The sequence below is a fragment of the Montipora capricornis genome, chromosome 14, assembly GCF_036669925.1.
Source record: "Montipora capricornis isolate CH-2021 chromosome 14, ASM3666992v2, whole genome shotgun sequence".
Taxonomy (NCBI): Eukaryota; Metazoa; Cnidaria; class Anthozoa; order Scleractinia; family Acroporidae; genus Montipora; species Montipora capricornis.
In genome coordinates this window covers 4861904-4885852 of record NC_090896.1, presented here as the reverse complement: position 1 = coordinate 4885852, position 23949 = coordinate 4861904, and the positions used below count along the sequence as shown (strand labels likewise).

General features: G+C 40.8%; 2 protein-coding genes across 5 annotated transcripts in view; one reads left to right on the top strand and one right to left on the bottom strand.

Moving 5' to 3' along the window:
• Positions 1-23322, top strand: part of LOC138033615 (protein argonaute-2-like) — a 45722-nt gene extending 22400 nt beyond the window's left edge. Inside the window, exons 13-18 of the mRNA XM_068881408.1 lie at positions 5035-5103; positions 6758-6883; positions 8080-8214; positions 18997-19098; positions 20667-20866; positions 22314-23322. Of these exons, the coding sequence (XP_068737509.1) occupies positions 5035-5103; positions 6758-6883; positions 8080-8214; positions 18997-19098; positions 20667-20866; positions 22314-22428 (747 nt within the window). The 3' untranslated portion in view covers positions 22429-23322. The remainder of the gene's footprint in view (positions 1-5034; positions 5104-6757; positions 6884-8079; positions 8215-18996; positions 19099-20666; positions 20867-22313) is intronic.
• On the bottom strand, positions 10070-16543 carry LOC138033617 (uncharacterized). 4 transcript variants are annotated; one of them, XM_068881413.1, is made up of 4 exons: positions 16469-16543; positions 14120-14854; positions 12231-12503; positions 10070-11402 (listed from the first exon to the last, which is right to left on the bottom strand). In XM_068881413.1, the coding sequence occupies exons 2-4, from the start codon at positions 14841-14843 to the stop codon at positions 10936-10938; spliced, it is 1464 nt and encodes a 487-aa protein (XP_068737514.1). In that variant the 5' UTR covers positions 14844-14854; positions 16469-16543; the 3' UTR covers positions 10070-10935. The 4 variants fall into 4 exon arrangements, with proteins under 4 accessions (XP_068737514.1, XP_068737511.1, XP_068737512.1 ...); XM_068881410.1 differs by lacking the exon at positions 16469-16543 and adding an exon at positions 16081-16429 and having other exon boundaries at positions 14120-14869; XM_068881411.1 differs by lacking the exon at positions 16469-16543 and adding an exon at positions 16081-16429 and having other exon boundaries at positions 12234-12503; positions 14120-14869.
• Positions 23323-23949: the final 627 nt, after the last annotated feature.

Genomic DNA, 23949 nt, shown 5'->3' with positions numbered 1-23949 from the left:
AGTGGATCCACAGCTACTTTGACAAAAGCCGTATTTATACAAGAGGACGTCTAAGACGTCCAGACGCATTAAACGTCTGGCCGTAAGTGCGACTAACATAAATACGGGACGCACTTAACTTCGACGGCTAGAAATCAAATTCACGATTTTCTTCAAAAGATACTGGGATTTAATCACCAAAGAGACTGTGTGCACTTCATTGCTAAGTGCGTCCCAGTTTAGTGCGTCTCGTCTTTATACTAGACGGCTTAGACGTCTCAGACGACTAAGACGTCTGTTAAGTGCGTATTTTCGACGCACTTAACTTGAGACGTTTAATTCGTCTGACGTTTAATGCGTCCACCTTATTTCCCGTATTTATACTAGTCGTCTAAGACGACTTAGACGTCCTCTAGTATAAATACGGCCAATGTTATTACGAAATTCTTGATAAATAACAGGAGAGACGCATGAAAAACTGACATCAATTTGTTAAATAGAAGGCCACGAATCTACGCTTAAAATAAACCAAAACAGCTTGAAAGAATAGTTGATTAGACGACTGACAAAAGCCAGCCAGTGAATGATAACGGTAGCCAAGTCAAGACGGAAGAAGCAGAAAACGGAATGGAAGTTCTAGTTGAGTGGCTTGCGAGAGTAAGACAAGAACAACCAAAAGAAGAGCACGACAGAGCATTACAATTTGAGATGAAATTACAAGAACACCAGCTAAAATCACAGCAAAAAGGCCTGCCAGTTGGAGTCAGCGAAGCCAAAAAACGTCAAATTGAACGAGTCTTATATGGACTGGCCCTGATTTTCGAGGCAATTCTCGTTAGCCATTGATAAAAGCAATATGTAACCAGTCTGAAAGTTCACTTATGTGCTTGAGCTCTTGGATGATAGAGTGAGAACAAGCATAACTGAAAGCCTTACAGCATTCATCAGATGGATACACTAGAGCGAAGGCAATTTTAAAGGAACGTTTTGTCAAGAAAGCGAAATCGCCAAGCATATGTAAAAGAAATAAACGACTTGTTTGGGAGAAGTGGAATTTCAACCAGTTCACTTACCAATATTTGGAACCTCTGATGAAACACATGCACGACGCATGGGTGTTCGGTATAGCTTCTCAAACAAGTGGCCGACTATTGTTTCGTTTTGTTCTTGATTTAAAAAAAAAACGCTGTGAAGTGTGATAAAAACGCTTTGGATGGATTGTGTCATTTGTAGTTATCGAAGGTAATTACATGTGTTCATGATATTCGAAAATAAATGAAACAAGTTCACGGTTTTCGATCCCCAAAACTTTCGTTTAGGAAAAGGCATGTGTTATCAACCTCGTTCCGAAAACAGTTTTCAAGAACAAATGAGTGTTACAGATTTTTCGAGAATGGCAAGACCAATGAGCTGTCAAGATCTGTACCTGGCAGACTCTTCAAAGTTGAAGACATCGGTGTGGATGTGCAAGAGCTCATTGAAACTATTGAAAACATAAATGCCAAAAAGTTTTGGCTATCAAAATTTGTGAAAGAGGCTGCAAATAGGTCAGTGGACCGTCATCCCTCTTAGACAAGAGATTTGGATATCATATCCAAATATTTGAAGATTTTCATCTACTTTTTCATTGGGTATGAACAAAACACATCCCCGTGATTTGTGGACTGGACAATAAATTATTAATTAGTTTGAGAAGGCTAAGAAGAACCTGACATTTCCTAGACTCGAGCTAATCACAGGTCACATGGCCGTAAACCTTGTTGGTAATGACGAAACCTCCTTGTGTACCCACGGGGGCAAGACCCACTGCTGGCTTGAGTCAACTGTTTTCTTCTGTTAGATTAAGCGGGGTGGCACTTAACCACAGAAAGACAATGGTTGCTAAGGAAGCTTTTAGTAAAAGACCCTTACAAAAAGGTTGCATGGGTGGTTCTATGAAGGAACTTTTTCAATGGAAATCTGTCAACACTTCAATCAGAAGGCGCATGCGCAACTAGTCCCAGTCCTCTGCCGTGCGTTTTAGTGAAAAACAGGCCCCCAGGAAACGAAAGGAAGAGGCGGTTTTTTAAACGGATGGGAACCGTCCCATCTCTTTTCGTAAACTGTAGCATGGAATTTCTACTTGGACAAAAAATGGAACTGATATTTTGGAAAGTGTGTCAAAGAAGGACCTTATGACGTCATAATGTTTTGTGAAATAATTTCTTTTAAAATCCATGCTACAGATTTTGTGTTAGAATGTTCTCATACTGTTGCGTTAAAAAAATGAGAACAACATAGTTAACTCGCTGAGTTTTTAGGCATTTTCTGTTTTGGTCACGTGATTGACCAAATATGGTTGTGAGTCGAATCATACAAAGGTATGTTAGATAGAACACATTTGGCAAAAAAGGATAACTGAAGAGTTAAAGGAATTCGAGAAATGACTATTTGAAGGGGTCTATGGCAACGGATTGGTAGTTAAGAGCCACCCCCCTTAAGGGGCAGGGTGAGTACCCGGTTTGTTGCCAACGCAGTGAACTGGATCCAGTGACGAAGCAAGTTGCATGTTCATCATTTTCCAAATGTGGGAAACCGCTAATCTTGGTAGCTGAGGAGGCAATACTGGAAAGAATCCTCTGTGGAAGCAATCACCTTCTTGGTGGAGTACACATTGCCCTGGCCACCGGATGTAACTGTAGAAGAAACAACTGAAAGGATGACTGGAGGGAAGATCAAGTGAGAAGTCTTCACAGTCAGTCAATTCACAATACATTCAATGATATGCTTGACAGACATCCATTACCAAGAGTTTTACGCAATCGCGCATGGATCGAGCGATTCTCACAAAACTGCAAGTTGCATCAAGGAACAAGAACTGTTGGACTGATCGATTTTGAAGAAGTGGAGACTCGGAAACTGGTGAATGAGGAGAGCACGTTAGTGTGAGCTCAGAATCGGAACCCAGGGATGTAAGAAATTTCAAGCCAAAGCCTACAAAGTACCTCCGCCTAGTAGGTTGCCTGAAACTAGAACGAACGGTTGTATATTATTCCAAGTGGCCGGTGTCGATTCAGTACCATCTCGGGCTGAAAAAGGAAAGCATCACGTACTTTGTGTTGTATGGAAGCATCTTAACCAGAGCAATTGAACTTGGGAAGTCATTAGAAATCTCAGAATTCCTAGCAAGTTTCACATGGTTCCTTACTCGAAAGTGGAGACTGGAACTATGTATTCCAACAATGGGTCTACCTTCAAGGCTGCTGAACAATGGTTGCAGAAGGCACTCAGAGATGAAAAATTTAACCGGCATCTCACTGAACACTCCGATCAAGTGCAATTTAATCTAAGCCATGCCCCATGGCGGAGAGGTCAGTTTGAACGTCTCATTGGGGTCTTCATGAAGGAACACTGCAAGACAATTGACAACTGGACAATTCAGTCCCCAGAGTTTAAGGAAGTTGTTTCGGATGTTACTCTTACCAATCCCACTTTGAATTATCTGAGGTATGACATCCAGTTTCCTGTCACTCTGAACTTTATGCTAGACGTCAACCTGACTGAACGTTCGAAGGTACAGGCCCACCATATCCCTGAGAACGACCTTCAAAAGAGGGAAACATACTTGTGCAAGTGCAAAGACGTGATATGGAAGCGAAGGACCCACGAGTGCATTTGAAGCCTACACGAACAATACTGTGAAGCCGGAAGAAATCAGACATCACGTCCCGTTGTAGGAGATGTTGCGATTATTCAAGGTGAGATCATAAACAGAAATCGCTGGAAACTACAATTGTAGGGTTTGTAACCGATCTTATCAAGGGGAAAGACACTGTTGTTAGAAGAGGGAAAGTTCGAACGAGCAAGGATAACCTGGAACGTTCAATTCGGCAGAGGTTGCAGTTGTTGTCAAGCAACATTGAATCCAGAAGCTCCTGAGTTCCATGGCCGACTGAGGAGGGGTGCTCTTACTTCAGCCACAGTACACATTGAGCTGGAAATATCTGAAGAATCCGAGCATTACATGACATAATAAATTATTGGCTTCATTCATTGCATAGAGATTTCCGTTCCAAAACTCAAGCATTATCCTTAGCTTTGTACAAATTGCATTTTGAATTTAAAGATGTGACATGTGTCTCCCTTTCAAGAATACGCATGGGGAGTATTTCGGAAACTTAACCATACCAATCATGGATTGACAACAGGAAATGGTTAAATCGTGTATAGCATTAGGTTTTCTTGAGTGATTTTCGTCATTCAGACCTTTGACCATGATCAAATCTAGACCGTCGTGCTAACGTATCTTTGTCATGAGACGAAGTACACAAATGTGCAAATATACCTCTTCATTACCATTATCATGCACCTTAGACCAAAATGGCCGCCATTTTAGTATTTGTTTGTTTGCTTGGACATTAACCCTCGTTGCCTCGTTCTTAAACTTAAAATTCAAAAGAATATTTGACCTTGAACGAAGCAACAAGGGCTAATTTGCAAGCAAACAGAAGAATACGAAAATGGTGGCCATTTTGGAATGAGTTCTACATTTATTACCGTTTGTAATGTTGTTAAATATGACGTCATTTGGCCAGAGAATTCAGCAAACCAGAGCTTAACCCGGTTTGCTAAGAGTATTACGACCCCCCCCCCCCCCCCCCTCTTGGACGTGATGCAAGTCCGCGACAGGGATATCCCCAGCAGCCGTATGTTGCCAGTACCCATTTATACACCTGAGGGCGGACGTCTGCGCGTTAACCACTACACCAACAGAAGGTGCACACAGATAGTGAATATTTGTATAACTTACACTTGTGAGATTCAGTCATACAGTTGATTATTTACGAGCAATGTCCGGATACAATTGCACCAATATCTATAGAGACAGATAACAAATTAAGCTGCAATGTACAAATGCTGGCGGACGAACAAAAGAAGCTAATCACAGATGTTTTGTTTTTGTACACCAATATGGCGGCGATGACGGAACGTGAAAGACACCTATATCTGTTACCAAAACCATTCGGAAGCGAAATGTTATACATGTCCTTCTTACAGCTTTGTTTTGTCTGTTAGGTTGTTGGTAGCATGGACGCTCATCCAAGTCGCTATTGTGCTTCAGTGCGCGTTCAAACACATAGACAGGTGATCTGAAAACAGTTACCACAAATGTGTATATTTAAAGTGCGGGCTTTAGACGAAAGAGAGGATTTAAAATGAGGGTCACGGTACTCGTTCAGGAGAAAATAGCCCTTTGACGGATTAAGCTTGGCGTCAATGAAAATCCGCCATTTTATCAATGTGCTCGAGCTAATGCGCGCGCCAGTGACCCAAGAAATTATATGTGCATTAAGCCCTGGCCAAACGAAACGCAAGTCATCGCAAGTCCACGCAAGTTTTGTTACTTGCGCTGACTTGCATACCGTTTGGCCACCCACTTGCATTCACTTGCGAAGACTTGCGACGACTTGCGTTTGATTTGATCATGTTCAAATTTTGGACACAAGTCCGCCCAACTTGCGTCTCGTTTTCGCAAGTCATTCGAACTCTTTTGGAAACCTTTTAGCCAATCTGATGCCGCTGTTTGAGCAGGAATCTCAAACTTTCGCGCTTTCCCTTTGGACAAGATGGCTAATGTCACGCAGCAAAATTCGGAAAACTTAAGCCCCGAAGAGCTAAAAGAAAACAAGGATAGGGAGTTAAAAAAACATAAGAAAAAGGAAAACCATAACAGGAGACCCAGTAGCGGTGCAAGTATAAGCAGCAGCTACAGTGAAAGTGGCAGCTCTTCCGAGTCTGAGCCTAGGAAAAAGAAAAAAAAAACAAAAATTCTGCTACTTTTGCAAAGGACTTGCGCTCAACTTGCGTCGCGTTTGGCCACCCTATCGCAAGTGAACGCAAGTCTTCGCAAGTGAGAACTTGCGTCGACTTGCGATGACTTGCGTTTCGTTTGGCCAAGGCTTTAGGGTTGCGCAAAAGTGATGTCATGGAGACATTAAAACGTTGTAGTGTTAAACTTCATATGCTTGCCTTTATTTTTGAATGTTAAATATTATCCTAAAAAATTGAACAGGACGTTTCAATGAGGCGTGAAATCTGGCAAGAAATTGCCCACCCACCTTCTGATTAAATCAATAGCACATTGGGGTTTCAAGCAGACTTGCTAAAGATAACTGGGAATTTTATTGCCTTTGATAGTCTTCCAGAATATCGAGTATAAATTGGAGGTTCCGTCTCACAACTCCTGTACTTACCATTGTGGGTCCTTAACAAGCTCGACCAAGCACTCGCTTTTATAAAGCTTCGACTGTTTTGGAATTGTTTACGGTGTCCTAATTCCCCAAGGATCTGAAAAGGGCAATTTAAACTGTACGGGTTTCGCTTTCAACGTTTGCATGCAACTAGCAGTGTGTCATAGACTGCCAGCAGTCCCTTTTCAGTCAGTTGAGTCACGCAAGCGAGCGGAACTCCCTTCGCTCACTGCGTGGCTAAAGCGGGTGGCTTGACTGACTTAGAAGGGACAGCTGCCAGTGTAAGTGTGTCATGAGTTTTGTCCATTTTCGCGCACGCAATTTGTGAATATCTGTCGAGAGGGTTTGTATGACGCGAATGGGGGTAAAGTCGCGGTTGTGACGCTGGTTGCACGTGTAAGGATAAAAAAGTCCTGCCATCTAAATCACGAAAAGATCGAAGACGTAGGACTACTGACTAGGGGTACGTCTTCGTGGAAATGTTATGAAAATATTCCGCTTCAATTGTAACATCACGATATGCTGAGATTCCCACTTATTTATTTTAGGAAATAATTGCCGAGTTGGCAGCCATGGTGCGTGAGTTATTGATCCAGTTTTATCGTTCAACGAGGCATAAACCCATGAGAATTATTTTCTATCGCGATGGAGTCAGTGAAGGGCAGTTTAGACAGGTGTGTATCTTTTTACTATCCTGTCTTGCAGGGACATTTATCTCAGTCTAAAAAAGTTCCACTGTGACCCAAAAATCAATTCTTATTTTTTTTGGATTTCAAAACTATGTTAACTAAACATTAAGTGACCAAAGTTTTGAGCCTTGATTTAAAAAAAGACACCTGTTTATTTTAGCTGGAATTTTCCTATTTGAATGTCCGCCATTACTAACTTTAAGGACGGTGCCTACTAATTCAAAGGTCTTTTTGCCCCGATTTATGATTATGCAAGAAATGTAGTTCTTAACAAGTGTTATTGAAATATAAAAAGGAAATTGGGGGTAACCACGCATTTTTCAAAGATAATTCATGAACAATGCGTGTAAAAATCTCTAAAATACAAAGCAATGTATGGCGTTCTTTCTCAATTTAAAGCTTAATTATCTCTAAGGAATACATGGTTACCCCCAATTTTCTTTTTGGATATCAAGAGTACTCACTAAGATCTACTTTTTCTGCATAGTTTTACGCTGTGCGAAAATATCCCTGTATCAGTAAGCATCACCGATAAGAAACCCGAGTATCTCGAGATGCGCAGTACGCATGCGCAATAACAATAGTTGGCACCGTCCTTAAGATTTTGAGAGAGCTGGATCGAGGAGAAAATGACGTCAAATGCTCACTAGTTTAAGAATGCAATGCGCGTGTACGGCGCAGAATTAATATGCAGCATGGTAGTTTTGCGCTTTCAGATTTTTAAACTCGCGTTTTTCACATATAATAAGCTACATTCACATGCTGAAATTTTAAGCTACGTTAGTAAATGATGTCAGTTTTCCCTAGATCCAACCCTCTGAGGTCCATTCTGTCAGTTTTGAACGTGAGTAATGGCGGACCGTGAAATCCAAAACTTACACTCAAAGAAAACGGCCTTTGAATAAAAGTCAAGCGTCAAACCTCAAAATTTTGCCAGTCAGGTGTTAAGCAAACACACTTTCAAAATCTGAAGAAAAAAAGGAAGTAAATTTTTTTTTATCACAAGGGCACTTTAAAGCATGTACAGAAGCTGTATTCCTGTAATTTCACGCAAATTTGTATAGGTAATAGCGTGATTTGTAATGATATTTGGCGTTATAAATACCACGAGTGAAATTAGTTTACACATTTCGTAAACGTTTGTATGCTGGCGCAAATTTTTTTCTTTTCTACGCTTGTAGGTTCTTTGTCACGAACTGAAGGCGATCCGCGAAGCTTGCATGAAACTGGAAGTTGGCTATCAGCCTGGAATTACATTCGTTGTGGTACAGAAAAGGCATCACACAAGGTTCTTCTGCCAGGACAAGAAAGATTGGGTAGGACATTATTATAGTCAATGGTTTACACGCTTGTGTGCGTTTTACAAAAGTTCCCACGAGGCAAAATTTCTCTGTAAGGCAAAGCTTGTTCCGTGTAATAAAAATAGGCTTGCAGATAAGGTTATGGGGGGAAGAAGTGTGGCCCAGTGGTTAGGGCTCTTGCCTTGAGATCCGGAGATCCCGGGTTTAAGACCCGTTCTGATCACTCGTTGAATTTGATCCTGGTAGTCCCTGGTTCAACTTCTCGGCCGGACTTAAAAATTGCAAATAATAATAGTAAATAGTTGGGCTTCTTAACAGTTGTTCTGTTCTGTCGTTTTGCTCATTGTGTTTTATTGGCCCTAAAATACTCCTTATGGGGTGTTGTCAGTATTGTATTGTATTGTATTGTAAGGTTACTGTTTATATCTTCTAAATATGCACCTAGGAAACTCTAATATTTTTCGTTCAAACGTTTTTAACCATTTTTTCCTGGAATTTTTGTGTTTAATGTGCTGTACAAAAAGTCTAAAGTTAAAAGAAATTACATTCGTTTTAGCAACGACCAAGCTGGTGAGAAGTATTGATTTCTCCCCGAATTATGTCACAAACTGTTTTACCTTCATAAATATTTTTAAAATAGCTTTTGCAATGCACAGCCAGGGGCCGCGGAGTACGTTTGAAAGTGGGGGGGGGGGGGGGGTGTGTTTGGCTAGGTTTTGGTATGGATCTCGGAAGTGTGAAGAGAGCGGGGACAGGTTTAGGAGACATCAAAGTGTAGGAAAAAAAGTGGGAGCTATATCTCCCCCAGCCCCTCCCCCTCGGCCGCGGCCCCTGAAAGCTAGTTGTGACGTCAAAGTCAAATGATGCGAGATTCAGGCCACTCAGCTCAGTGGTTGGTTCAAATTTGCTAGTTTGCTGATTTTAATGAACGCATGCAACAAATAAAAGCAAAATTTTGTAGCGAAAATGGTAAAAGAGGTTTTCTTTGGTGGAAAAATCAGCTTATATTAGGAAAAGGTTTAATTTAGGTGCACTCAAGAAGAAGGTTTTGTGAGGTTTATGAGTCAGTTGGGCGTATCAGGTGCTGTTAATTAAGTTGAGGAAATTGTATGGGGACAAGTTAAGTTGCAGATCATCGTAGTTATAACGTTACATATCCATAGAAAAAGAGCCACGGCTTTCTTACTTCTTTATCGATTCTTTGATCTTTCATTTTTGCTCAACGTGCCTCATAAACATATTGGCTTATGTAAATTCTTCGTCTCTCATAATTCTCGTCCTTAGCACTGATTCCTGTATTGTTACGAATGGCTTACAACATCTTTCAGCACACGTCGACCGTTTCGAGTAAATTTCATGTAGCGATTGCGTGACACGCAAGCGCAAACGTAAGCGCAGTAGAATGATAATTCGTTTCGTCGATTTCTTGTGTTTGTGCTCGCCTTGGAGTTGCGGTAGCGCATGCGTGTATTTCCTGCATTTGCATTTGCAACTCTATGGCGTTTCGTTGCGGAGAAATATCCACATCACATCAAATCGAAAACACAAATATTATTCCAAAAGGAATAAACGAGTCTAATTGTATAAATACTAAGTCGAAAATGCTAAAAAGACTATGAAAAACTATAACGAAAATTCGAGGTCGAGAAATTCAAATTTGAAGTCGAAAAAAAGGAAAACTGAACTTGACAATTTTTTTTAAAAACCTCAAAATTCCAAAATTAAAAATTCGAAATCAAGAGCACTGATTGCAGGCTCACAATGAGTGAGCAGGTACCTCATGTAATCTTAAATAAGTTGTGAGCACTGACCGGCTCAGCGACAAAACATAAACATTCGGAAAATCAATGAGGCAACACGTTGGCTTCCATATTACGTTACGTTTTTTCTTTTGTTTGGGGAACCATCGTATAAAAACATACAAACAGCAGCTAAATTCAACCCATAGCGATCGAGGTGAATTTGACTTTGTGTTCGTCAGCAATTTGATTTGCGATAATTCAGGTTCACTTGTTCCAAAGTTTGTTTTTGCATGCCATAAATGTTTATGTTTTCAATTACAAAATCTGTTTTGATTGTCCACTCAACCTTATTGAGTAAATAGTTCACCCCGAAGTTAAAATTCTTGGTTTTCACTTGACGTTTAAAAAAAAAAAAAATTTTGAGTTTTTACCTTCATCGGGTAAAAGACATTTTTTAAAGATATATCTGCTGGCCAGTTTTCAGCCCGGTAGCATGCTTAGTTTTGAAAATAAGGCAGTCTGAATTTCAGTTTTTTTACAATGCGTAACATCTGGATTGCTTCTAAGAAACAAGATTCGCCTTGTGTTTTGGAGTTCTGAATTACCAATACGTTAAGAGAAGTGACTATGCGATTGTTTTCAAGTTTAGCAGAGAGAAAAAGTTTTTGGGAGAGCCAAAGTAAACTCCAAGTGTTTTGACTGGTTTCCGGCCGCCATGTTTGTACCCCTTTGAGAGTCATCAACATGGAGTCTCCATACTAAACACTATAGTTTTGAGTGATACCCTTTGCCGAATAACTCGAGTTTGGAATATAGCACAGCCCTAAAACTTTGACACGCTATTTATTTATTACATTTCTACAATATCCCAATTTCTTGACTTAATTTATTGAATGGAAAGCGATTTTATTTTTTCTTTGCGTGATACTTGCAAAGCAATCTTCTCATTCTCAATCACTGCATTCTTCGCCTCATCTGCCGACTAGAGATTGTTTCAACACTGCGATGAACGGAAAATCAAAGCTGGGATCTGGCCGCGAGACCTGCTGGAATCGTTTGTGTCTCTTGACGATTTTGATGCAAAGGTAACTGTAACTCCTGAACAAGAGGCGCTGGTCACTCCGTCTTCATGGAAAAATGAATATAAACTTGTTGTGATTTTCGATGTAGCAGTGTATGTTACACCTGCTCGAATTAAAATCCTATGGGAAAAAAAGACCTCAAATGTTTTGACACTTGAACTGGTAGGATGGGACCCAGTCTTCTCGGACAACAAGGTACTGCCACGGTACAAACGAATGGTGACCTGGAAACTAGTGGAACCGCTGCTCACTCCCCATAAGCGATACCCTTGCAAAATCACGTCTGCGTTGGTTTGGAAATCGATTGCGTCAACTGGACCATGGTGATTCCATGTTCGGCTTGAACTTTTGGAACTGCTGCGCCAGCAGTCACAATATACTAGACAAACAAAATGAAGATTCAGTAACAAGAAGCAGCCAGAACGAACTGGGTTGGCAGTTTCATATCAGGCCACAATCACAAGAGGGCCAGACCAGCGAAAACAAATTGAAAAACTGAGAGATGACACTGTCTTGAGAATTAAGTAACAAAAGAAAATCAAGGTAGATAGAGAGGAATGAAAGAAACTAGTAAGTTGGATGACTCCCGAAATAAATGAAGTCAAGTAGTGATCAGATATCAAAACTTGATGAAGTACGATCGTCCAGAGGAGAGAAGTCCTGAGAAGGACTGTTTAGGGTGACATTGACTGACGTTTCGACAACCTAAGCGGATGTCATCTACACAGTCAAGTGAATTGTGTTGTCAGTGAGTCGTACGAGGAATCTTTAACCTGATTGGTTAGTAGGAACGTGATGTAATTGGTCTGCGTTGTCAGCCGTGACGTCACAGGCTGGGCAAACTAGTTGGTGCGTCGCGATTCGTAGAAAGGCCAATGCTCTGTCGTTGTTTGACTGTTTGCCTTAAGCCGTTTACTGTTAGCCGTTTGTATGGTGACGATAATAGTTGGCCGAGCTAGTAAGAGACATACGGGTATGCCTGAAATAACGTGATAAAAAAACGTGAACGAAGTTTTGCATTGTGTATTAGTGACGTCATCTTAGGGATAGACCCATGCCTCTTACTACCTCGGCCGTAGGACAAACGGCTTCTGGTTTTGTCCAATTTTACGGCGCATCAATTTAAAGACAAACTTTGCAGCGCAATTAATTTATCCCGCAGCCAAACGAGAGAGACAGTGCGGCAATTTTTAGATGAAGTACATACCACCTTTCTGTACCACAACGTTCATACTGGCTTTTATTGCCCCAATGCTGTTTTCTGCTACGCATTCGTACAGTCCACTGTCTTCAGGTAGCAACCCTTTGATGGCGAAGCTGCCTCCTCTTACTTCAGTCTTTCCTGCTGGGAGAGGCAATCCTATTCTGTTCCACTTTAACACTGGAGTTGGAAAACCAACGGCCTCACAAGTTTCTCGAAGGGTGGAGCGCTCAGTTGGCGTCACAAGCGACGAAGGAACTTTTTTAAAGATGGGAAGGCCTGAATAGATTAAACAGAATAATTTGTCAAAAGCTTATCATACGACTTGAAAGGTGTTGGCACAAATAGAGAAATTGGAGCGTTTAGAGCGCTAATTTTTCTGAAAGTCTCGTGAGAGAGAAATGTAAGTTCTTGGAATTCCGTATCTTGCGTTCTCTGACGGACGCTTAAAAAGTACAAAGGGATGTTTGTGTAAAGGTAACGCAAAATTCGAAATAAAATCGATCACAACAATGCTAAAAAACACATCACACAGCACATTAATAACAATGACACCTTCGAGCACTTTGCCAATATTTTTTGCAAACACATTCGTACGGTTATATACGGTAGCAGTGGTAACAGTGTGGTAGCAGTGAAAGTGGTAGTAATAGTGGTAGAAACAGTGGAAGTAACAGTGGCAATGGTGATAGTAGTGTCAATGACAGTAGTACTACTAGTGGTATTTGTTGTGGCAGTGGTATTAAGAGTGGCAATGGCAGTGGAAGCGGTGGTGGAAGTGGACGAGGCAGTGACCATGGTAAATGGAAGCAGCAGTGACAGAGGTAGTGGAAATGGCCGTGAAGGTGGCAGTGACATTGGCAGTGACAACGGAAGAAGCAGGGGTAGTGACAGTGATAGTGGGAATGGCATGCCAATGCCCTTATCAATCGTGGTAGGAGTAGCAGTAGCAGTGTTAGTAGAAGTGGAGATCACAGTGGCTATAGCAATGTTTGCAGAAGTGGAAGTAAAAGTGGCAGTGGTAGTGCCAGTGGCAATGGAAATGCCAATAATAGTGGTGGGTGGTAATGGTTGAGGTACTGGCAGTGGTTCTGGCAGTGGTGCTGGCAGTGACATTGGCAGAGCTAGTGGAAGGGGTAGTAGCACTGGAAATGGGACAGGGTTAGACGATGATCTTTCCGCGAAGTGCATGAAAATACCACAGGGTGCGCGGGAGCTTCCGAGCCAAATAACCGACGGTTTTCACTTTCTGGGAGTTTCCGATTGTCTAAGAATGCAAGTGGCATAAACGCACTTAAGTAAGAAGAGAATATGACAGTTTTATCCCTGTGTGCTGACTTTTTCCATTTAACTTTAGATTTGGTAGTTTGCTGAAGATGGCAAAGAACTGTTTTATTATGTAAAGCGCTCATATGGAAAATAGTGTACAAATCTATTGTTTTTGCTCATTAAATAAAAAAATGTTTGGCGCTTTTCTTGCAGTTGTCGTCCTTGTCGCTTAGGCTCCTTTAACAGCAAACAGCAAAAACAGTTGAAATCAGCACACTTTGCTAAAACAGTTTATTGTAATCCTCTCGACCTCTCGACCTCCATTTCCGGAAATTTCCCGGGGTGCGATCCATTTGGAAAAAAAAAATCGGAATTTTCGGTTCACAATCAAACGGAACAGTAAATTTCGGATCGTTCATTTCGAAAATTTTGGGCAACCTCTCGAAGTTGACCATTATTCCGAAATGTCGGAATTAGGGGGAATTTTCTATTCCATTTGATGGCTGGAAATTTCGGAAATTAGAACCGGACTTTTTTCCAAATGGAAAAAGCGCCCAGTGTTCCTTTCTTCTATTTAGGAGAATTCGACAATGCAAAGATTTAGTAAATTACTTCAGTTCTCTTACCTCTAACAGACAAATCACCAGAGCTGTTTGCCGATCCAAGAATATTTGTGGCTACACACGTATACTGTCCAGCATCGCTGTAATTCAAATTCTTAACGGTTAATTCCCCTTCGCTAATTGAGTATTTTCCTCCTGAAACAAGATTCTTCCCATTGAATAGCCATTCCACCGTAGGTCGAGGGTTTCCGCCAACCGTGCAGTAAAAAGCCGTATTTCTTCCTTCATTCTGAGTCTGGCCAGTCGGTGACAAAACCACTTGTGGGGTCGATATTGATTCTCCAGGTTTACCACGCGGTCCCGGCATGCCTTTTTGTCCTGGTGACCCTGTGTCCCCTTTTTCTCCTTTTGGTCCACGAGCTCCAGGTTTACCAGGCGGTCCCGGCATGCCTTTTTGTCCTGGTGACCCTGTGTCCCCTTTTTCTCCTTTTGGTCCACGAGGTCCGGCCATTCCTGATGTTCCAGCTTTGCCTGGCGGTCCCATAACACCTTGTGCCCCCTTTCTTCCCCTGCTTCCTTGAGGTCCCCTCCTGCCGCGAACTCCTCTCGATCCCATCAACCCGGGTGGTCCGGGGGGCCCCGCTGGGCAGACTTTTTCGCTTGCTTTGCAATACTTGGTAGTAACCAGTAGTTGAAATTGTTTCACAATTTCTTGGCGCACCTCTCTAAGAGTGATTTTTTGGGATGAGTTATTTGTAACCTGTCTCCGATTTCTTGCTCTGATCATGGTTATTGGATCTGTGGATACAACAGCTACAACAAAGAACAAAAACCCTGCGTTAAAAGTAAGATTTGAAAAAAAAAAAAAATGGATAACACAAAAATAAGGCTGATATATAAACGATTTGGAAATTGCAGGCTCGTAGCCAGGGACGGGTGCGAAGGGTGCGTTTGCCGTTCCCCTCCCCCTCGAAAGGCATCAAGGGTCGATTTAATAATGAAAGGTGCAGCCGTTTTGAACAGGAAACATTCTGAAAATGACAGTCATTGGACTGCAGACATTGTACACATCTCGAAACATTGATACTGCAATTTTTTAACTGTAAGCAAAAAATACCTAAGCTTGTGTTCTCCATAGTGCATGCTTCAATGCATCTGATTCGACGACCGGACAATAAGACATCGTTACTATAACGTCTTATGATTTTGCTGTGAGATAATTGGACTTGCACGCGTAATCGACTGCAGATAGCGACATTGCTACCTTCTGTATTGTCATCAATATGGGTCGAAAATACCAGGGGAATTCTAGGGATAGGCCTACAGCTAAATCTTGCATGTGTATGTGGATGCATGACTTTGCAAAATGCCTCGTCAAAAGCTGCCAGACAATCACAGTGACGTCCTCGAAGACAAGAGAAGCACTGGTGGAAATGCAAGCAAATCCAGTTAAAGCTCAATTTTGCGGCAACTGAACATTTGGAGAAACCAGCCGGGACTAATTGATCAAGGCAAATCTATCAAAACAACTAGCCTCTAATAATGATATTTAATAGTAATATCAGTATTATTTATTCTGACCTGCTAAACGCCCTTCACCTCGCAGTCGGAGACTGAATTGCTAAGGGCGCGGCTCAACGAGGTCGGACCGAAGGAGCTGTGCAGCCGGCTAGGCGCCCGGCCCCTGAACACGACCCATGTATGACCTCGGAGCACAGCACCACAGCCTGATGGAATAGGCCGGGAGTCGATTTTGAGGAAGCGTCTGGATTCGACCAAAACAAAGACAAACTGTCCCAAATTGTCAACCGAGGAAATTTAATGAAACTGTTTTTTGCTTTGATACTAGATTACTTATCTCTCCCTCGAATTGGCCTTAAAATCGGCAAGAAAAATGGGAGACTGCAAACGTCTGTTGTAGCTGTGCTTCGTACATATGAAAGCACATTCACCCATTGTGAGGAATTTGCACAACAAGGAATTTATGTACAAAATCTTCTTATCACACAGACACACACACTTACCCAAGGGATCATGGAGCCTCTTCGAAACATTTTGTTGGGTCTTTTTTCCAAAAATCACTTGAGAGTCTCCCATCGATTTAAACGTTTTTTCCTGATAATATTCCTTTGAAAAGCCATTCAATTCGCGAATCATCTGTGGCAGCTTCGTTTCCAACACCGACAACCGTTTGTTTGTTGCCTCATTCTTCAGCCACAGAATTCCACACACGAAAATCGAGATTATAGAAACATACGACGGTCTAACAGAAGGGAAAGAGTCTTGGATTCGATTTGATTTCGAGGAACTCGATGAATCGACCATTTCTAGAACCTTACTGTTCCTTCGTACTTGCCAATAGATTAAGATTCATTACATAACATTGTTCACCGCGTAGGTCAAGACCCTTACCATATTTGTTGCTTCAAAAACACGCAACTCGCTTCCTTAGGAGGTAACTTTCTTGAATTTCTAGACTGGAGAGTTTGCTTTGAAATGATTTCTACGTTACTTAATTTTCTTCCCGTTGCGGTTACTGAACAAATAGAGAAAACAATTAATTCAGATCTCCTGGTTTTGAAGTTCCAACATCGAATATACATTGCTGAAGTACATTATTTTGTGGTCTGTAGTAACCTGACATAAGGCGTTCTTTTCTTTTCGCGCCCTCTCTAAAGAAACGTACGCCTGATCGCAGGTAAATTAATACCGAAGAGGAAACAGGCTCAGCATAATTTTAGACACAAGGCCAAGAGGTCAGATTTATGAAATCTTGTTCCTTTAGAAACTATTCTTTTATGAGGAACTCCCTTTAATTAAGCTATGTGCGGGTAGGGACCTCAAAACCTTGCTTGTGTCCACAATCGCGAGGGAAAATCTAAATTACTTTTGATGAAGACATTTCACTGTTAACACGTGCATGTAGCCCTGATTCGGCGATGATTCCTAAATTGATCAGTTCCTGTTGTCCGCATTCCAGGGGATCGAATTTCAATTTCGAAATGAAAATGTCTGTTTTAGCAAAGGTTGGGAATATTTTTGTCAACAGCCACAAAATCGTGGCAGTGCCAGTGTCAAGGATTTCATTGTTATTTAATATCTCATGCCTAGCTATGCTATGGGACAACCTCGCCAATGCTTTGACATAACGATTCGTTTTATGATGGAAATGTTACTTAGTAGCGTAATAAGCAATGCCAGTAAGTGAGTTCACAGCTGTAAGAGGATTTAGCGTTCGTATCAAATTTTATTGGCACCTTTCCCTGATTTTTGGTGTTCCTGTTTTAACAACTGATCAAAGGTCAGTGGAGTGAAACAGTTGGCCGTAAAGCAGCCCAAAAATTCAGCTGTTAAAGAGCATAAAGGATACGAATATAACCCTGAGCCGAAAAAGACCCAACCCAAAATTAGGCTGTTCACAGTCCCCTATTTTCCCGTTTGATTGTCGGTATCGAGCACGAACTGCCGCCATCTTTGTTTTTAAACAGCGAACGCGAACTGGGGAGAGCGATATAACTACCGAGTGGGTAGGGGGAGTGGCCCCTCCACTCCCCCCTCTCACTCGGTAGTTATATCGCTCTCCCCAGTTTTTGCTCGATCCCGACGATCAAACGGAAAAATAGGGGACTGTGAGCAGTCTACCTCAAAATTGAAGATGGCGATCAACCATGCGGGTCTTCGGCTGACCCCTGAGCCTGCCCAGTCGTCTTTCAACTTATTTATGCCCACAAAGGTGGCAGCTATCCAACATTCACTATGTTCCATTTGTTTCACCGAATGAAACAAGAATGGTTGCGAAAAATACCGAGCCGGTCTTCGTTTCATTTAAAGCTACATTAATTATGTCTGCAGGAATACTTTTAATTAACTCTGCAAAAACTGAAAGAAGTAAGAGAGAAAACTGCATCTCAAACGGGCTAGAATCATACTCCCTGTTCGTTATACACCTTTGTCCAAAATGGCAGCCATTTTGGTATTCTTTTGTTTCCATGTAAATTGGCCCTTATGGCCTCGTTCAAGGTTAAATATTCTTTTGAATTTTACGTTTGAAAGCGAGGCCATAAGGGCCGATTTGCATGGAAACGAAAGCATACTAAAATGGCGGCCATTTTTGAATAAGGTGTGTATCGCTGGAGTTGGCCCCTCGGATTGAGACCTTAACAGATTTTACTCTGATGAAAGTTATCATATGAAAGCCATATATATTTAAACTGTGGAAAGAATCAAGTTAAGATGCTGATCGTCGCAGTTATTAATTAACGTTACTTGAGCAGTAACGAAAGGGAAGCCTGAGAAATTCGACCATCTGCCAGATTGCTTGATAGCTCAGAGTGATGTGGTCGAGGACTGCACCGGTATCGCAGAGGTCTGGGTTCGAATCCCGTTCAATTAATTTTTCAGGCTTTCCTTTCGTTACCGCTCAAGGAACGTTTATAACCGGGATGATCTGCATCTTAACTTGATTCTTTCCGCAGTTCAAATAGATGGCTTTCATATATGTTAACTTTGTTGTATGGGGACACTTTACATCGACTTTACATCATCTGTTGTTCAGAGAATGAGATGCATGTCAGGCCTTATCCTTTAGTCTTGGACACATTTGTAGAACCTTCTCTTGTATTTGGTGGGCTGATGGAGAGGAGAAAGCCCTCCGCTCTTGGTGGAAACTCACTTTCATTCAACAGCCCGCCACAATCTTGGACTTCACTGTTCAAACTGCATGCTCCGTGTTAGCTGTGTTTGCTGTTCGTGTATCGAGAGTTCTGCATCCTCTGCATTTCCGCTGTCTTATTGAAACTGCACATTTCGGCCGCTTACTGGTCTCGTTTCCTCTTGAGTGAACGTAAGAAAATGTGAAAAAGGGGCCATGGCTGGGAGGAAAGTGCAAAACGAAGACATCAATATATTGATTCATTTTTCATTTTCATTTTTGTGTCTAGTGTGGAAATAGTGGAAATGTTCCTCCGGGCACCACTGTTGATTGTGGCATTACGCATCCTACTGAGTTTGATTTTTATCTTTGCAGTCACGCTGGTATTCAGGTAAATAGAGACTTCTCAAATCACGTGGAAGTATGCGGCATGTACTTGTGTACAAACGGAAAGGAGTTGGAGCAGTCACGTTTTTCTGGGGAAAAAAATTTAAGATTTTTGTGACGCTAGGAATCAACCTTGTTCCATCTAGAGTCAATGTAGCTCAATAATTGAGCGTCCACCGTTAGGGTATCAGAATTTTTCTGAGCAGAAACATGCTAGTTCAACTCTCCCTATCGTATATTGGCAGCCCAGTTCATTCCAGTTTTCCCTTGCATGTCACTTTGTATTGTTTTGCACGATACCCGCTGTCTAACGTTTCTTATCGTTAAGAGGACTCGCCTTGGTATGATGTATACTGGTGCAAGATTTTGTACAAGTGTCATGGAAACGAATACAGAGTGATAAGGGTGAACCGGGATGAACTCGATCCATTATGTATAATCGTTGCTTTAGTTTCAATGAACTTGAATTGGATTGTCCTGACCAAGTAAAATAGGCCCATCTTACCCTTTCGAGTATTTAGTAATATTCCGGTATCAGGTTCATCCTGCATGCCATCTATGTAATGAATCGTTTTATTAATACAACTTTCCATCATCATCATCATCATAATAATAATAATAATAATAATAATAATAATTATAATAATAATAATAATAATAATAATAATAATAATGATCTGATCACTTTTTGTGTCACACTTATCTTAAAGGGAACCTCCACTAAAACAACAAAATAGCCTTAAACCACAGAACATAATGTTTACAATTGGAATTGCTCAATCTTTTTCCAATGAAAACGTTTGTATTCGAGAAAAATAAATTCCAAAAACGCTTATTTTGGCTTTCAAATTTCATGGGCGCCGCCATCTTGAATAATTGTGACGTAACTTGGTTGCCCTATTGTTCTGATACAAAGAGCGATTGTTCTGGAACAATAGGGCAACCAAGTTACGTCACAATTATTCAAGATGGCGGCGCCCGGGAAATTTGAAAACCAAAATAAGCGTTTTTGGAATTTATTTTTCTCGAATACAAACGCTTTCATTGGAAAAAGATTGAGCAATTCCAATTGTAAACATTATGTTCTGTGGTTTAAAGGTATTTTGTTGTTTTAGTGGAGGTTCCCTTTAAGAGCGCTCAGGAGCTCCTTCAAAAGGTGCCCGTGCTCTCCGGTTCTAACTGGAATTTTGCAGTGTTGGTTTTTCTGTAGAGTGGAAAACCAGAGAACCCGGAGAAAAACTTGTCGGGGCAAGGAGAGAACCCACAACAAAGTTAATCCACAGCAGTATGACTGCGGGACCGGGAATCGAACCGGGGCCACATTGGTGGGAGGCGGGTGTTCTCACCACTGCTCCCCTCGGCTGCTTCCATTGGCTGCCTCCATTGGCTGTTTCCATTGTTTTGAACTTGTTTTTATGGTTAACATCAATTCATTAATCATTACTAAATTGGATGATGCCTTAACACGCTTCTCAGTCTTCTTAAGCACCCATTATTTTTAAATAGGCGTGTGGTTAAAATGCCTTGTCATCAGTACAGCAAGTTTTAAACAGGCTGTGTTAATATTTCCAGGGAACAAGCCGCCCTTCACATTACCACGTGCTATGGGACGATAATAACTTCAAAGCTGATGAGATTCAGGCACTGACATACCAGCTGTGTCACACTTATGTACGGTGTACGCGTGCTGTGTCTATCCCAGCCCCTGCCTACTATGCACATTTGGTGGCATTCAGAGCAAGGTTTCATTTGGTCGAAAGAGAGCGAGAAAAGTAAGGGACTGGACTCTATTATGTATTTAACAAGCCCGTTTTTAGTTGGTGCCATTTTTTACATGTCATTTCAGCGACGTACAATTGTGACGTACAAATTTGCTTACAGGAGAGGCATCGTGTTATAAAAAGTTGACTTCAAAGTTAGAAGAACGTGAAAATCTTAGTTTATCTCTGAAATTATTCTAGAATATATGAAAGTCCAGGAACAGGTGTAGCTCAGTTGACTGGTGTGTGTCTTTGACAGTCAGAGGTGGCAAGTTCCATTCTCAGGGACTGCAATGTCTGTTTCGACTTTAATAACAATAAATTTCCTTCCTTCATGCATTTTAGCACATATTTTTACGGTATTTTACGGTTCTTTGCATAACTACAACGTGAAATTACCAGATTTCAGGTTTTCAAAAATTTTTGATTCTCAATTTTTAATTTGAAGTAGCTCAATACCAAAAATTTTGGGACACTTCGCCCACACAGTACGATGTGAACGAGATAGAATAATCGTGAAAGACTTGCGATAGTGCGAAAGTTCTCTTTTGTGGTGGCGTTTTGTCATCTCTGACATTTTTTTAAGAGAAAGTATCCTGTGAAGTCTTATGCCTCTTAGCAAATCGACACATAATCTATCCATTTATGTCACACAAACATAAATTAAACTAGAAAAAACAATTGCAAGGAGGACGTTAATCTAAAGATAACCAGTCCCAACCAGAAGTCCATAACACAGAAGTCTCGATCTGCAATAAAATGCGGCCCATGGGTTTCCGGTGTTATCTATTTTTTTACAGCCACTGCTAGATTTTTGCCGTAAAAAAACGTAGCGCTATTGTGTTCCATACATCATGGATCATGCCGGAAGGAACACAATAACGCCACGAGCAATCCCTCGTGCGGCTACTTGATTGCAAACCAATCAGAGGCGTTGTGGTCATCAGGCTCAATCTGATTGGTCATAATGTGACGGGACCCGCATTCTGAATATAGATAATACAGTAAACTGATGGGCCAAGGTCAAATGAGACACTTTGGGTTAACGGACTAGATCAGATTGCTTTAATTTATTAGAGCGAATTTCAATCGAGTGTCGTAAAACCAAAACCAAAGTAATTACTTTGGCCACTCAAAAAGAACGGAGACAATCCAGTAAACCAATCAAAACTCGAAGTAATTACACGTAGCCGACACAAAGCGCGGGAAAATGTGCACGCGCAAGCTACGGTTGGTTTTGGTTTCATATCTGATTGGTTGACAAAATGGCGCGAGAACTTTGAACCAATCACCGAATGAAGTAATAGAAAACCAATGCAATTCGCTGATTGCTTTCGACACTCAATTGAAAACCGTTCTATTTTTTTTATGCGATAAGAAATGTTTTTGTTGTTGGTATTTTTCTGCTGCTGCTGCTGTTGTTGATTATGTATTGAGTCCACTCCTCTCTTTGTTGTAGTCCTGAGAGTGGCTCTTCAGGTAGCGCGGGACATGGAGATGACAGAAGTCCACAAATTTTAGCCAAGGCTGTTCAAGTCCACCCGGAGATGCTTAAATGCATGTACTTCGCTTGAGGACACATTGTGCAGTGCAACATGACGACTTCAGGTTCACCTATCTTAATAAGCGGAAGATTTCCAAATTTAGCGTTATATTTTACATTGTGAATACGTATGCATATTTTATCTGTAATTAATATATTATTATTGATAAACTTTGCTTGCCAAGAAACTACTGTCCGTAATGGTCTAAAACACGCGAGCATTATTTGGACTTGCATCGAAGTGTACTTGTTTTTACTTTTTAATCAAAATGCAGAATTTTAAATGTAGGGGATGTGTATTAAATTGTATCAATTAATGTCAGAAACCCATAAGGGTTGAAACGTGTAACGGTCCCATGTGTTCTGGGAAACAAGATTCTGAATATTCAATTTGCTAAGTACCATATTTGGAACAACAGGAGCGAGGGGTTTCCAAATATGGTACTTAGCACTGAAACATTCAACCAATCAGTTCGCACTGAATATTCGGAAGCTGTGAACGCGCGTCACACTTTTCAACCCTTATGGGTTTCTGTTAATATAAATTATTCTTTTTACTGTTTACGTTATCTTAATAAAACAGAATTTATCTTTTTAGCCTAGAATTTCCAATATATAATGACAAGACATCTGAACAATGGTAGGTGAAACCTAACTTTTAAGCACCGAGTGTTGTGAATGAAACTATAGGTTATCCTGATTACTTTTACATGGCAGCATTTTGCCATTTAACTTCCACAGTCACTTATAGCGATCAAAATTGGACAAAATCATTCTTGTATATAATACTTACATGACCATTAACTAAACCAGTGGTGTAGGAAAAACTTGATGAACACCATAAAGGTGTGTTCAGATTGACTTTACCTCCTTGTAGAAAACTTGTGGTATTACAAACGCAAATAAAACTAACAACGCAGAACGATCTTTTGGCTGGTTTTGGATGTGATATACTTTGGGAATTGTCTGATTTGATTCTCCACCCAGACACTTACAACTTAAATGTTTAATGTCAGTAGTAGAAAACGACCACATTGTGTGCAACTGATAAACTTTGCTTGCCAAGAAACGATTGTCCGGAACGGTCTAAAACATGCGAGCAATGTCTGGACTAGCATCGAAGTGTACTTGAAGTGTACTTAAAAAAAATACCATGACATAATCCTTTTGTGCCACTGTACAAAATCTGCTTTAACTTATGATATAGGGAACAGGTTGGAAAATTGAAAAGTTAATTGAAAAAAAAATTCGGGTAAAATAAAAGAGGTCAAGACTCGGTGGCTTGTTATGGTCGGAAAATAAAAGCCGAAGAAGCGTCGAAAATATTGGAAAATAAGGAAGATTTAAAAAAAACCCAGGAGTTTGAAGAAATTGAAAAAGGAAGAAAAAAGATAAAAAATTACAGAAGAGATAACTGATATTTTCGAAAATTTCTTTTGCTGTTTTGAATTATTTCTATTTTCATTTGACAACTTGTAACAACTTTCATTTAATATGTGTTAAACATTCTCTCACATTTGATGATTGTCAATTTATTTCAACATTTAAAATA

Bases quoted from the DNA above. Each gene is read 5' to 3' on its own strand.
- LOC138033617 (XM_068881410.1), bottom strand. From the start codon at position 16,381: ATGGTCGATTCATCGAGTTCCTCGAAATCAAATCGAATCCAAGACTCT. The intron at 14,870-16,080 runs GTAAGTGTGTGT...TCTTTGTTGTAG, and splicing joins GAGGCTCCATGATCCCTTGG to CTGTTGTATCCACAGATCCA. The intron at 11,403-12,230 runs GTATGTACTTCA...TTGTTTGTCTAG, and splicing joins CGTTGTGGTACAGAAAGGTG to TATATTGTGACTGCTGGCGC.